Genomic DNA, 15,842 nt, shown 5'->3' on the forward strand with positions numbered 1-15,842 from the left:
TTTGGTTTGTTACCAAGCGTATTTTACTTAAAAATTCGCTTTGTAACAAATGTTACAAATCGTATTTTTAAAATACGCTTTTTTACCCTGTTGTCATGTTCTTAACTTTTTCTAAGCATATACATATATATATATATATATGTATATATATATATATATATATATATATATATATTATATATATATATATATATATATATATATATAAATATATATATATATATATTTATATATATATATATATATATATATATATATATATATATATATATATATATATATATATATATATATATATATATGTATATATATATGTATATAAATGTAAATATAAAACATACAGTATATATATACATATATAAAACTTTCGCTTTTTGCACTAAATTTTTTTTTGTCTGTTTGATTTTTTTGATTGTATTTAAAAATAATGAAGGTTTCTTTTATTTCATATACTAATAAATAAAACATAAACTATAAGATATTTTGCTATTATACCTTTGATTGGGGATGGGCGGAGACGCATAAGATATATTTTTCAAACGTATAGGTGGAGTCTATAAAGATATATTTTTTAATAGATTCTCCAAAACTAGAATGTTTTTACGTTTGAGTTTTTTACTTAATTTTCTATATAGGAAGTTCTCAGTACATTTGAGGGACCTTGTTTTGAAGATCTTAGCAGAGAGCGTAAAACTTCTTTTTTATCATTAAAGACAGGATATTTAAATAAGAAACTTTCTTGCATTTGGAAAATAATGGATGACCCATTCTCATCAGAACTTGCTAAGGTATGAAATTTAGTTCCCGATTTCTGCTTTTTTTTTCATCTAATAAAACTGTTAGCACTTATAGTTATATATAGTTATAATGTTTAATGTAGACTTCCCGTAAAAAAAAAACAAAAAGCAAAAAAAAAAAAAAAAAAAAATAAAAAAAAAAAATTAAATAAAAATTAAAAAAAAAAGATTTTTTTAAAAAAAAATAGTCTTCAAATGTGGTTTTTTTTAAAAAAAGTAAAGAAACTTCTTTGTGAAATTTGAACTATTTAAAAATATAGTTAGTAGTAAAAATAAAGTACTAATCTTTTCAAAGTCATAAATTCCGCCGCCATGTTTAAATTAGTGCTTTTAAGACTTAAGTCTCACTCGCCACAACCTTGCATGTACACTTTTGAATTTATAAATCAATAAATTAAAAAATTATGCAATACTTTAAAATGGTTTAAATGTATACCGTATTTTTAAACCAATACTGCTATAAGGGCAACTAATTTGCTTGATTTCATACTTATAAATGACACACACACATGTATGTGTGTGTGTCATTTATAAATATGAAACCAAGCAAATTAGTTTATTATAATTTTACTGAACATACAGTTCAAATATGTTTTCTAATGTCATTTTTGGAAAAATTATTATAATCTAACACAGCTAGTGCATCTATAACATATACCTTTTATAAAGATGTTTTAAATGCAACCTTTATACATAAAAATCTTGCTAAATTTTTACCAATTTTGTTTGCAATCTTTACTCATAAAAAATCTTTGTTTCTATAAATCACTCTATAAAAGTAATACACAATACAACTTGTTAATCTAACAAAGATTTTATTCTTTGTATTTCGTTAATATCTTACATCATACTTAAGAGAAGTAAAAGCTAATAATATGTTATACAATGATGCAAAAATATGTTAAGCTCAAAAAATGAGCGTACTCGGAAAATATCTACTTCTCGTTATTTCGCAAAAGTAATATACGTAAAAGCAACTTTTTTTTTTTAATTATTCACCACCCAAGGTCGAGAAGGCCACTACAGTCGAGAAGACCATTTTTTTTTTTTGTGGTCACAACCCTCTTTCAACTCTATAACTCCAAAACACGAACCTCAACGAACAAGGCCGCTGCGCGGAGAAACAAGTTGAGCGCGGTACTACCAGGGGTGTGGTGGGGATCGAACTCGGAACTTCTTGCTTATGAGGCGAGCACTTTACCGCTACACCACTAACGCATTAAACATATAACAGCTTGAGCGTTTTATTGCTTTTTTGACAAAATAATTATTTTTAAATTGATAAACTTGATTATAAAAATTCGACTAAAAGATGTGCATTTTTCGCTTGTGGGTTATTTATTTATATTTTATATTTTTTGTTAAAATGCTTAAAGAATACTTAAATACTACGATGATAAATCGCATATTTTTGAAACAAAGAAATGAATTTTATAAAACTATACCTATACTGCACATAACTAACTAGGTATTTGTACTAGTGATAAGGTTTTATCAGATATTTTTTTGATAAGCTTTCTTGGTGTTTACTTGTTTGTTCTTCCAATAAGTTACTGAGCCATAGCAAACACGTTTTGAAAATGAAATTATTCTGCTGTAGATGATTAATGATGCTGAGTGATCAAGGTGCTGAGTGACAACAGTTTTGATATGTTGGGCAAAGAAAATTTTTACCTTTTATAAATGATAATAAAACTCTGTTGAATCTTGGAGATTGACCGTCAGATAAAGCAATAACAGTCTGTTTGATATTATTCTTGTCTAATTAGCGGTCAATTATTTAATATTTTTTTAAATGTCTACTCTGGCTTTGTGGAGGTTTGCTTAAACTGTTTCATTTGGGGTGCTTGGGCAATCTTATTTTATTTTTTAAATATGATGTAGTGCAATGCTATTTCTCCTCCAGAATAGACAAAAAGATGTACAGTTACACGTTTCCTTTTTTACTTTATCATTCATAGAAAGGTATTCTCTCACCCAGCATATACTGGTCTATTTAAAGTATCATAAACTTTGTATTTTACTCTTAGGGGATTTTTTCATGATTATATTTCAGAGAGGGTTTTTATCATGATTGTATTTCACAGGGGGTTTTATCATGATTGTATTTCACAGAGGTTTTTTATCATGATTGTAAACTCTGTTGGTATCAATTTCTTCCCAATTACATTCATCACATTTGTCGACACAAAACTTTAAGTGAATTGCATTAATAGAAATAGGTTTATTCGTCAGGGCACGATTTGTTGCTAAAGTTAAAAATTTGTTAACTTGTTAATGGAAAAGTTTATACCTGCAGTGCTCTGTCTTTATTGTAATGTGCTTTTAATATTTTAAATCATAACACTTCCAAAAGGAGTTTCTAGACATCATTCTTTGGAGTGCTCGTTGTGCATTTGGTGAGTTTTGTAAAATGACGTCTACAAAGGTTTCTTCAGGCTTTCTTACTTACTTCTAAAACAGTCAATATTGTTCTTGTCAAATATGATTTATTTAAACTATAGAGGCATATAAATTATCGAAACTGTAATTGTATAGTTTTTAATGTAATAATCATAAAAGAAACGCATTAACTTTGTAAAAACAGATCTTCTTCTTTTTGACTCGGACAGATTTTATTTCCCAAAAATGTGTACATATGTTTTCATTATTTACTTTACTGATTAACTATTCTTTAACTTTTATGAAAAATAAACAATATTCCTTCTCATTTACAGTTTTAATTCACACCATCAAATAGTTTGTTAATCGCTTATTGTTAATTGCTAATTGTTAATTGCTGCTAATTGCGTTAAGGGCTAAGTTTTTAATAAGCGGGACTTTTCCATATTTAATTGCAGCTCAACTGCGTTTATTGGTAACTCAACTTCTATTTCTAGCTGCTTACTTTTTAATTCTATGATATTTTCTAAAACATTCCATTTTAATCAGCTGGTTGGTTTCTCTCCAAAATTAAAAGAATGTCCAATTTATTATCTATTCTAAAGGAATATCAAAACACACTTTAGTATGTTTTATTTTAGCTTTGAATAAACTAAATAAACTTTTATATATAAGGAAAGAAAGGTTTTTTTATTTTCTTTTAAATTTTTTTTTTTGTATGAAAGTAGCAAAAGCTGTAATGTTTATTACATAAAAAAAATACATTAACAAACAGATAAAAACAGAACATATATCTAAAAATGTACATTATAATAAAGGAGAGTTAATTTTAGAGTTATAGACTACATATATATTTAAGAACATCAAGAAAAAACTAAATACAAATAGCTTTTCGATTTTTTAAAAAATAAAGTTTTTTTTACCTAGAAACGTGAGGATCTTTAATCAGGTGATGGAATATATAAAGTATAAAGAATAAGGGAATGAATTTTAAAGGTACATTTAGAAGAGAAAAAATCGTTTTTATGCAGAACTAATGATCATCTAAGACAATAGTATCTATTATTTAATCTGTTATTTAAACTGACGTTTTGAGGTCAATAATAAATAAGGTATATTCCAAATGCTTATATAAAGGTATATGATAACTTTAACCAAAAAGATTTGAGCCGTTTCGACAATCTAACAGGAATATTTTGTCAACTCTTAAAAGTAAAAACTTGTGCAGATTTGGACAGTGTATGACCAAAAACACTGAGAAAACAGTAAATTTGTAATAAGACATTTGTATAAAATTTGTTGTTTTTGTTAAAGTGATAAAAACATACTATTGCGTACTTTCTGGTAGTGTAAAAATAGAGTATAAGAGTGTAAATATTTTTTGATGAAATTTGGCAGGTAGAAGAAAATTAAATGTTATGTTAGAAATGTAATGTTCGGAAAAAATGTTTGAAAAATAAATCAGCATGTCTTCAATATTAATGCACTTCTACAGCAGCAATGAAGTTTTAAAATAGCAGTAAAATTATAAAAAATAACTGCAAAAACAAAAAGTATATAACAAACTTTAAACATTCTGCTTTTATGGAAAAGTCAATGTTGGTATAAATTCTAAAATAATAAGATGACAAACACTCTGACAAAAAGTCCTGACAACCCCAGCAAAAATTGAGGTAGTGGATTTATAGTGAACCTATATAGCCATTTTGAGCGGTTCATTGTAGTTTTACTCTATCGGTTACTTAGTGGACCATTAGAGACATCCCCTATAAGTGGCCAACCGATAACTTTCCAACCTGTGGTATAGTTTGCTATAACTTGCCACTTTTGGCGGCTACCACTAATGGCCAATTAAGTAACTAATATATATATATATATATATATATATATATATATATATATATATATATATATATATATATATATATATATATATATATATACATGGTACTTTTTCTTCTTGGCATGTTTTAAATTATATTATTTCAATATTTTAATATTTATTCCAAAGTTTTAATTATCACTAAAACTCTGGAATAAATTTAAAAAAATGGAAGACTATATAGAGAAATTTTAACGGACAAAAATTCTACGCATATACCTATAAAATTGATTACAAAAATGACTCAGTAAATCGCCAATCTATATAATCAAAACAAAATAGACTTTCATTTTAATTAAATAGATAACTTAACTATATAATGAGAAGTTTGCTTTTTAAGAGAACCATTTTCCTAATAAATGTTTTGTTTATGTTTGGTTAGAGAGCAGTATGCAAAACATCCAAAAGTTACAACTAGATGTATATATATATATATATGGAATTTTTTTTAACAGTTTTTAGGTGCTAATTTATTCTAGGTGTCAAATACCTGGAGGTTTCTCCAATATAAACAAAACTGGCAATAGAGCCAGCGCAAGAAAGTTTGTTAACAACAAGAAATTCAAGTAGTTAAGGAAGTGAATCTTTTAAATAAAAACTACTTTGTATTTTATTATTAGTAAAAATTAATTCTATTGGAACATCTTTGCAATATTTATTAACAAATTTTTTAGTTTTCATTTTGGAATAGTACACTCCAATAAATGGAAGTGTGAAATATTTTATATTTGAGTTACTAACCCTCTATTACGCCATTTTACGTTTTCATAGAAAAAAATTATCTTCCTGAATATTTTATGTGACATAGAGCTAAATAAGAAAGAAAAATAATTTAGAATTGAAGTAAAAAAACAAAATAATTTATTTTAATAAAATAATTGTTTTTATGTTGCCATATTGGCAACATACCATTAAAATACCGTCAAAAGGTAACGAAAATCAAAACATTGCATAAAATAATAGAATAAAAATATTTTAAATGATAATTCTACAATTATTTATTAAAATTACAGCAATCAATACATTGATTAGAAGCATATCTCTACAGACATTTCTATAGACTGTAAGTATATCTTTACAGTATATATAATAAATATTATACAATTACAACTAGAAAATCAGATTTTTGTAGTATATTCAAAAATACAGATTATCTGCTCCTATATCGGTTTGATTTGGACATGGCAGTATTTTGCCGTTGTAGAACTTAAAGTTATGAATCACTCCTGTAGCAGAGAAACACACAAAAATTTTGTAGCCCCATTTTCCAGGTTTTTTTTGGGTTGCATTGTTTCAACGGTGATCTACTTTTGAATGGTATCATTTATTCATTAATACCTAAATTTTCATTTGGGACTTGTCACTTTTTTATTAAATAAGCTAATAAATGGCCGTACCGTAAGGAGTTTGTCTGCCTAATTTTGTGCCTAATATTACCTCGCGTTCATTACTATTGTTGCAGTGTAAGCTTCCTTTGATTTGGGGAAGTTGTTTCTCACTCATAATATTGGCCACCTTATTAAGTCTGTCTCACCTTTTCGTGTCTGTCCCCCAGTAACACCTGGCCTTAAGCATTTATGCAATGCTTATCATGCTTAAGCATTTAAGCAATGCTTATCATCAACACCAAAAAACTGCTCTAATTCACCAACATCCAAATTTAACGGTTGATTTATATTACTCTGGCCACTGTACATGTTTGATTGCGTAACAAAGTGATCCATCATTTTTTTATCAACAATCTCTCTAAAATAAGCTATAGGGTTTTGAGGGTCTTTTGCAAGAGCAATCTGGATAGAGAAAACGGACTCATGAAATGATGTCTGCTACCTCTCTTTACTCTCTTTAGCGCGAAAACAAATTTCTTTTAGTTAAATGTGCATGTGATTGGATTGCAGTATCAAAAGTAGCATTATGTGCTCGATCATGAGCTTCACCATCAACCATCATCATCATGAGCTTCACTGTCTGAATCTGATATGTTTGAGTCTAAAAATGACAAATTTTAAATATATTATTATTAAGCTAAATCTCTAAGTTTTCTCTTAGAAATTTAGCTTGAATATTATATAGTTGTTTTCTCAAAAGGTATTGAATGAACTACAACTGATTGTGTTATGTAAACATACTTGACTCATTTTTTTATAAAATAATACCCACTTGTACTTACTACATTTAGAGGAGCTGTTGTAGTTTACTGAGACGATCTAACATGTGATGATACGTAAAAATTGTATTGTCAAATTGAAGAGTTCCCTAATCTAGCAGTGTAAAACATCAAGAAAAAGCTACTAGTGTAAAGCGTCAAGAAAAAGCTAGCAGTGTAGAACATTAAGAAAAAGCTAGCAGTGTAAAACATCAAGATAGATAAGAGGAATCACTCTTAAAAATCGAAAGTCAATCTAGTCACGCTGAAATAATTAAAATTTCGCTTTGTAGCCAAGGTAACAGTAAGTAAAAGAGGGTTAATAAAAGTATAAACAGATGGGTTCATTTTCTTATCTATATACAACTTAATTTCAGAGTCAATAACTTTTTGCGAAAATTGATTAGTTTGTAAAATAAAGAAAAGATTTTTATGTGTTATTCAAATCCCAGCCAAGTATTATTAGCTTTGTATGGATACTTTTTCTAAAACTTCTGAGATACTAAAACTAAATGGGTACTTTTTCATCAAACTTCAAAAAAACAGCTATTGCTTTCTTTTTGTCCTTTTTTTTTATTGACAAAATTCAAATAAAAAAAGAACTACTAACATTTTAGGAATCAAAAAAAATTATTGATGAAAACCTTAAATGGAAGTATCATATTGATTTGTTAGGAATAATGTACAAAGCTAGAAATGCTTTAAATAAATACAGTTTAACACAATTATATTTCTCTTTAACCCATTGCCATATAAATTATGCAAATATTGCCTGGGGTAATATCAATAAATCTAAACTGCTACCTCTTTATCGTCAGCAGAAGCATGTTGCTCGTCTTATCAATTATAAAGATCGATTTGCTCATGCCAAACCATAATTATTTTAAATGAAAGTTCTTAATATTTATCAGCTGAATATTTTTAATATACTTTGTTTTATGTGCAAATGTTAAACCAACGCATCTCCTGTTTCTTTTCATAATCTATATACTTTAAAAGATGAAAATAAATATAACTTAAGAAATGATAATTTAATTCGGCAACTTTTTTCTCTAACTAATTTTGGAAAGTCATGTATTTCATTTCGACGAGCTTTTCTTTGTTAGTAGTTTTGAAAAATTTTAATTTTTCAAATGAATGAAATTATCTTTCATTCAAGAAAAAACTAAAAGTAATTATTTTATCTTTTGAAGACATATTTTATATTTTTAAATTCTTCTAAAAATTAATATGAAGCTTTTACATGAGGAAATATATAACAGTATATCTGATCTACCATCTTATGTGTTTATAAAAACAGTACTTTTTAAAATATTTTTGTATTTATATATAAAAGTATCAAGAATTTCTTTATATCAATTTTATTTATACATTCTTACAAAATTTATGTTCTCGCAAATTATTACTACAACAATGTTTTGTTTTTTTATTTTATATTTCATATTAATTTAATGTACTTAATATTCACGAGCGATTCTCGATGAAAAGACCTGAAAGTCTTCTGCAAGTCTCCGCGTTCTTTTTTTGTTTTGTTTTTATTTTTATACCTGTGTATTTTGCTACATTTTTTTATTGTATAACGATTTTTATCTTAACTATCTTATTGTATAATTATATTAAATATTTAAGAAAAGAACAAAAAATAAATAAAAAAAGGCGTAACCCAAGATGCACTAACTCCGTAAAGACAACTCTCTCTCTCCCAACTTCTTAACCTATAATCTCATTTAAGACATACAACAATAACCTTGCCAAACATTTTATATATAATAAAAGCAAAAAACAACTATAATAAATAAGCACCTTGAAACTAATTAAAAAAATCCCATGCATAGGAATAATAAATTATAAACATTTAAATACATCTAACTATAATTCTTTCAAGGTTTTGGATACTGCTCCAACCAAACATTAAAGAAGCGCTCCACTTTAAATAGGAAAATGCTTCTCTTAATAAGCAAACGTTCCAATATATAATTAACTTACCTATTTAATTAAAATGTTCATTTTACTATGATTGTATTGATTGGCTGTTTACTGAGTCATTTTTGGAATAGTTTTTATTGGTTTATTATATATATATATATATATATATATATTATATATATATATATATATATATATATATATATATATATATATATATATATATATATATATATATATATATATATATATATATTTGTGTCCGTTAATATTTCTCTGTAAAGTCTTTTATTTTTAATACTTATTTTAGAGTTTTTTTAAATTATCAAATTAATTGTGATTTTAATTTATTTCTAAGAATATTATTAATTTTATCTAATTTAATTTTGCTTTTATATCACTTTTTGAGAGAGCCAATAACCTACAAGGAAGTTTTTTTTAAAAACATGCTTTATGAGCTTTAAGTGTTACAAAAGCTTGGGCAGGGTCAGTTGATTTAATTTTTTTTTTGAGGTTCATTTTTTTAGTGAGGCTTTGGGCTTCTTAATTTAAATTTAATTGCACTTTTAGGGGCTTTCTTATAAGAGTTAGTAATATTTTTCTTGTCAACGTTTGTTCGGAGTTAGTTCGGTTTAGATATGTAAATACTTTTTAACAAAATTATTAGGTGAAAAAAAAATTACTCTCTGCTTTTTAAAAGTTTGTTAATTGTTTTAAAAAAATTTTCCAATTTTTTACTGCTTAAGTATATGAAGCAATACTTTCATTTTTTCCAAAGGAAATAATTTTTATGGGAGGTAACTTTCTGTATACATAAAAAGAATTACTATTTTTTAGAAGTTTTCTTATCTTTCGTGTATGATGATTTGTGTTTCAATAGCTGCATATTGCATTAGTACAGAAGCAATTTTCAAACAGAATAAAGTTATAAAGAAGATACTAGACAGCATTGAGTATATTTGCCTAATATTTTTCACAATTGAACTATTATTACGTGTTATTGTTTGTCCCCAAAAAAAAGTTTTTTTCAAAAACTACGTAAGTTGGTTAGATTTTGCATCGATCATTCCACCGTACTGTTCGCTAATATTTCCTCAATTTTATCCTCAGCTAATCGAAAACTTGGTAATAATTCGCTTATTAAGAGTAATAAAGTATTTTAAACTTTCGTATGGTCTGCAAGTTTTTATGAAAACACTCAAGTCCAGTTCACACGAGCTTACTTTACTTTTTTTTTTGCTACTTATTCCGGTCATTATTTTTTCAAGTCTTGTATATGCTGTTGAAATAAATATTCACGGAAACAGCACTAAAAATCAATTCACATCAATACCAACTGCATTCTGGTGGTGTGTTATTACAATGACCACAATTGGATACGGCGATATTGTTCCAGTCACGTGGTTAGGCAAAATATTCGGATCAATCTGTGCTGTAATTGGAGTGCTCATTGTGGCTCTACCAATCTCCATAATTGGAAGTAATTTTAGTGTGTACTATGCCCATGTTAAAGCTCGAATGAATTTGCCTCAAAAGAATCGACGTTTGTTAGAAGGAAATCTCCGAGGCTTACTAAGACAACCATTGTCTTTATCATCGAGAGATAGAGATCGTCGAACTATCAAGAGACAAGGTATTGATCGATTAAATAATAATGCAATACGAAGGAAAGAAAATAACTCTTCACCGCAGTTTATAGATATGCAAATGAAAAGGAAGTTTGCTTTTGAAAGAATAACTAGCGACCATCTTGGAAGCACTGACACAGCATTTACTTTGAGCCTTCAAAGTTTAACTGAACAAAAACCAAACTCGGGCCAAAAAAATGTCATATGTGATAAAAAATATACTTTTGTAAAACAGATTTCAGATTCGGAGCTTGTAGAAAAAAATCGAACTTCTACATTTGAAAGTAACGTTTATCAAGAGAGCTGTGAGAAAATAAATGAAAAAACAACGACGGTTTTGTCAAATAAATTAACAGAAAAAAAAAACTCTGATACAGTTAAGTTAGACGAAAAAAGTGACAAGTCCCAACCAGACCAGACCAGAAAAGAAACAATGAACGGGTTGTCACACGCTGACACGAGTCCCCCAAATTCAATTAATAAAACATTTTCAAATGATGAATATTTTACAGATAGTTTACCAAAAATATGTGTATCCGTAGAAAATCCTTACCATTCGAACGAGTGCAATAGCTGTAGAGAATTAAATTTTTTAAAAGAAGACGATAACTTCAAAAAATTGTCTGCATCTCGTTGCTCGCAAAGAAGTAAAAGCTTAAATAGCATGAATGAACCGCATTATGATAACCAAACCGATCGCATCAGTTTCAAAAACAGTCCGTGCCAATCTTCAAACTCGATCAATAATTTAGAAACAAACAAATTGTGTTTACCATTTCATATTGCTAAAACTAAACCTGAACTTGGGGTATTTGATCCAACAGATATTGAAGAAACGGAAGTGTTTCGGCGCCATTCAATGTTGAGAATAGAAGATTACTATAATTTTCCATGCGTTAAAAACAGAGATATTCCTATATTTAAGGATTTCTTTACAGTTAATCAATGATTTGTAATATATACTTGTAATTTTGTTAAATTATTTTGAAATAGCTTTAATTTACTAACTCGTTGTTCCGAATATTATTTTTTGATATGCTTAATATATTGACCTAATATATTTTTTATTTTGCTGTTTAAATATAGGATAGATTAAAGTAAAATATAATTTAAGTATAAGTTTTTAAATAATAAACAGACAGGATCTCAAAAAAGATATGGACGGCCAAATACCACCCTAATTTTTTCATTAGGCACTTATAAATTATAACAAAATTCAAATATAATACCTTTTGTTAATAAATCGAGTGTTTATTGTTTTAAACTGAAATGAACTTAATAATTTAAGTTCATGGTGTTCCATAGCTTAGATGATATGTGGTTCAATACTTTATATATTTATTTAGTATTTTAGATAATTTATATGTTACATTGCTTTATAGTAAAAGAATACATTTCATGTATATTTTAACTAAATTTAATAAAGTTTTTAAGAGTAAGGTTATTGGTTACATAAAGTTTAAGCTGTAAACACTTTTTTTCGCGACTGCTCTTTCCTAGTGAAATTTTTTTCACTTGCCATATTTAAAACAATTATTTGTTCAAATGAGAAAACTTTTTAACTACAAGTCACAAGAAGAAAATTTGACAACGTTTTTGCAATATTTCAATGGATTAATATGGATTGTAAAACATTTAATCCCAAGCCTTTGGAAGTATGATAATATTTTCTTTACTATCTTTAATACAATTTGTAATATTATCTTTAATATAAGAATTAACTCCAACATCACAATCAAAACGCATGAATCTAGTCTCAGTTTTAAGTTTGTTTGCACTAGATACTGCACTTCATCATGATGGATTGCAAGGTATTATTGATAAAAAATGACTTTCACCTAGTCTCACTGGATTACCATTAATAGTTGAACAACCTCTTAAATTCAAGTTGCTGCTTTAGGTAACTTAACTTAAAATTATATAATCAATAATACCATGGGAAAATGAATTTGATGTTTTTGTAAACTCAAACTTTTTCGTTATACAGTAAACGTTATGAACAAATGTTTTTATTAAATGTGTAATGTATTTTTTTTAACTTTTAGTGGTACAAAAAATATTTTATTGCCCCATTATGTTTTGAATTATAAGTTGCGAGCATTTGACCACCTTGACCAATAGCACCCATGTTTTTGTTATTTAAATCAGTAACAGAAGGTATTATCTTTACTTTACTAGATGTAGTTGCTTTTGTGTCATATAAACACAATTTTTAATGCAAGTGAATAATAAATAACTGTGCTTTTTATCTCCTCATTTAGTACACATTAATTTTAATGTTTCCGATATGACACTTATGTCAATGACGAACTCTAAAAAATTATTAAATAATGAAATTTATCCACAGATTTTAAATAAAACAGGTTTTGAATAAAATTTAGAAGCTGTTGATGAATTTATGTTAAGTTTAGTATGCAAAAAGTATATATTTTATTAACTTGTTGCCTTCACATTCGGGGTAGAGAAACGAACTTTTTTGGATATTTTTATTCTTAGGCTTCCATCGCGGCATTTTTTTTCAAAATATTCTCATTTGACTGAAGAATGAGCATACTTTAGTTTGCACAAAGCCTAAAAGTTTTATTTTTGAAACATCAAAAACCCTGCCTACGCTACTGCATAATATCTGTACTTTATTTAAATTAAAGAAAGTTTTTATCTTGCTGAAACTTCTTGAAATATGATCAATTTCACAGAACTTTCCAATCTTTTTCCATTGTATTCAGTTTTATTCATGAAAAGGTTGTTCAAAATTCAACAGTTCCGCCCCATTTCGTCGCGTTGGTTTGAAAAAGTTCTGACTGGTTTTTTTTTTATATTAGGAGAATAGCAAATAAATCTTTTTTTCTTTTTTTTTAATGTGTAAATAAAAATATTTATATGATTATTTTTTGTTTATTTTTGTATTTTTATACATCGTCTAAAAAAAGAACATATAAACAAATTAAAAAAAAGAATGATATAAATAGTTTTAATAAAACATTAGGAAAAAAATAAAAGATTTTTTTGTAAACTCTCTTAATATAAAAAATTTCAGGAAAAACCTTGTCAAACCATCACGAAGAATTCTCAATAATAATCATTGATTAAAAGATTTGCCATAATGACATGAGGCAATCTTTGTACACAAATGATCATAATTATTTTGAGCAGCCGTGTGCAATTTGAGCAGCCGTGGCGCAGTGGTTAGAGTTCTGGCTCAGAAATCAGAGGTCCCGGATTCAACGCCGGCTCTAGCCCAGTGAGCGACATTGGTAAGGAAGGAGGCGTTCTAGTTAAATGCTCTCCCGCACTGCTCCGTGATAAGACCGTAAGAATTTCTGGGAGCACCTAAAAAAAAAAAAAAAAAAAAAAAACAATTTTGAGAAAAGCTTTTGAGAAAGAGTTGTAAAACTGTCTAGTAAAACCAGAGATAACTTGTAGTAATAATGAAAATTATAAAACCATCAAAATACAAAATATATTCTGGGTTTGCTTTGAGAAAGTTACTACAGAAAATATGGACACACATTAAGATGCATAACAGAAAAGTTTAACTGCAAATTGAATTTTTCAAGGAAACTGTTAGATTTACTCAGAAAGCAGAACCTTACAAGAGGTATTCAGTAAATGCAAAACAATATCCAAACCTAGAAGAATTTGTCAAGATTTATTTATTTCTCCCAGTAGCAGTGTGTATAACGAGTGGCTATTTATAAAAGCATTTATAATTTTTGAGGAAAAGCGCATATTATAGTATAATCGAGCAGCGCAATGCATCTTATCAACTTGAACAACTTATTTAGCCAGCCATAACTCGCTGTACAATTGAATAACAAATCAATAATAATTTTTGCAGTGGACAAAAATGGCTGTTATTTAGGTCCACAATAAATGAATTCAATACGGCATGCCTAATTTAATTCATTTATTGTTCTCACTAACTTAGTCACCTTAATGCACATTCTACCAAAAAATCAGTTATTCTTGACATCATTTTATGTGATACTAAATATTGCATGTCCGAATCTCTATCTAGTTTTGATAATTCAGATCACCTTGTTGTAGTTAGCCAGCCTTCTTTTTTTCTCCGAGCACTACAACGAGTGTTAAGTATTTGCAAATCGATTCAGTAAACTAATTACCAAAAGAAAAAAAAATCTATAACAGGCGATGGAAATATCTAGAAAAACTAATTTTTGGTAAGAAATCAAGCTTGGCAATAAAAGACAAATCACCATCTTTACCTCAGAAGCGTATCAGATACGTAGTTTAACGCTACCTCTGAGCAAGTGTTATAAAATTGGCTAGGAAGGAGACGTGAACCTCCATTCAAATGCTCTTCCGTGGTGCTCTGTTATAAGACCGTAAAGACTACTTGGGGCACCTAAAATTTAAAAAATAGATAAACATTAAACGACCATTTTCAAAGTATTTGGATCGGTAAGAAACAACCTAACCTCTCATTTTTCATCAATCAACAGAAACAATCCGCCGATTACATAACACAAATTACTAAAATATCTAACCCACTTTCATCTAATAACTATCGTCCGATTGCTATTACATCCAAATTATGCAAATTTTTTGAACACTTTATTACCAAATTCATTGTCCATTACACTAAGCATATAGGTCTCAAAGAAAACAGTTCGGCTTCGTTCCAAGACATAGTATAATACATGTTATTACTCAAATTTTAGAAAAATGGAGTCATGCTAAAGATAATAAAATGGAGTCATGCTAAAGATAATAAAATGGAGTCATGCTAAAGATAATAACGAATCAATGTTTGCAACATTCTTTGATTTTGCAAAAGCAGTTGATTTTGTCAGTTTTGACAAATTACTGCTAAAGTTAAAGAATATTCTACCTTCACTTTCTGGATTTTAGTTTACTTATCTAACCATTGCCAAATGAATAAAGCAAATGATTTCACCACTGACAGGTAATTTATGGTGTAGACGAAGTGTGATTGGATGGTTTGGATGCTCATTATTTGTGTTTTAGTGCATACAGCATCAAGATCCCCATCAATTTGAATAATACAATAGTTGGTTGAGTCATGAGAATCAATACCAGCTGCTTTTAGAAAACGGTTT

At 27.7% G+C, this 15,842-nt stretch overlaps 1 protein-coding gene across 2 annotated transcripts in view; it reads left to right on the top strand.

Moving 5' to 3' along the window:
* The window catches only part of LOC100211138 (potassium voltage-gated channel protein Shaw), a 31,794-nt gene extending 19,967 nt beyond the window's left edge, over window positions 1-11,827 (top strand). For both annotated transcript variants that reach the window (XM_065801003.1, XM_065801002.1), the window contains exons 4-5: window positions 636-788; window positions 9,971-11,827. In XM_065801003.1, the coding sequence (XP_065657075.1) occupies window positions 636-788; window positions 9,971-11,710 (1,893 nt within the window). In that variant the 3' untranslated portion in view covers window positions 11,711-11,827. The remainder of the gene's footprint in view (window positions 1-635; window positions 789-9,970) is intronic.
* Window positions 11,828-15,842: the final 4,015 nt, after the last annotated feature.

This window comes from Hydra vulgaris, chromosome 07, assembly GCF_038396675.1.
Source record: "Hydra vulgaris chromosome 07, alternate assembly HydraT2T_AEP".
Lineage (NCBI taxonomy): Eukaryota > Metazoa > Cnidaria > Hydrozoa > Anthoathecata > Hydridae > Hydra > Hydra vulgaris.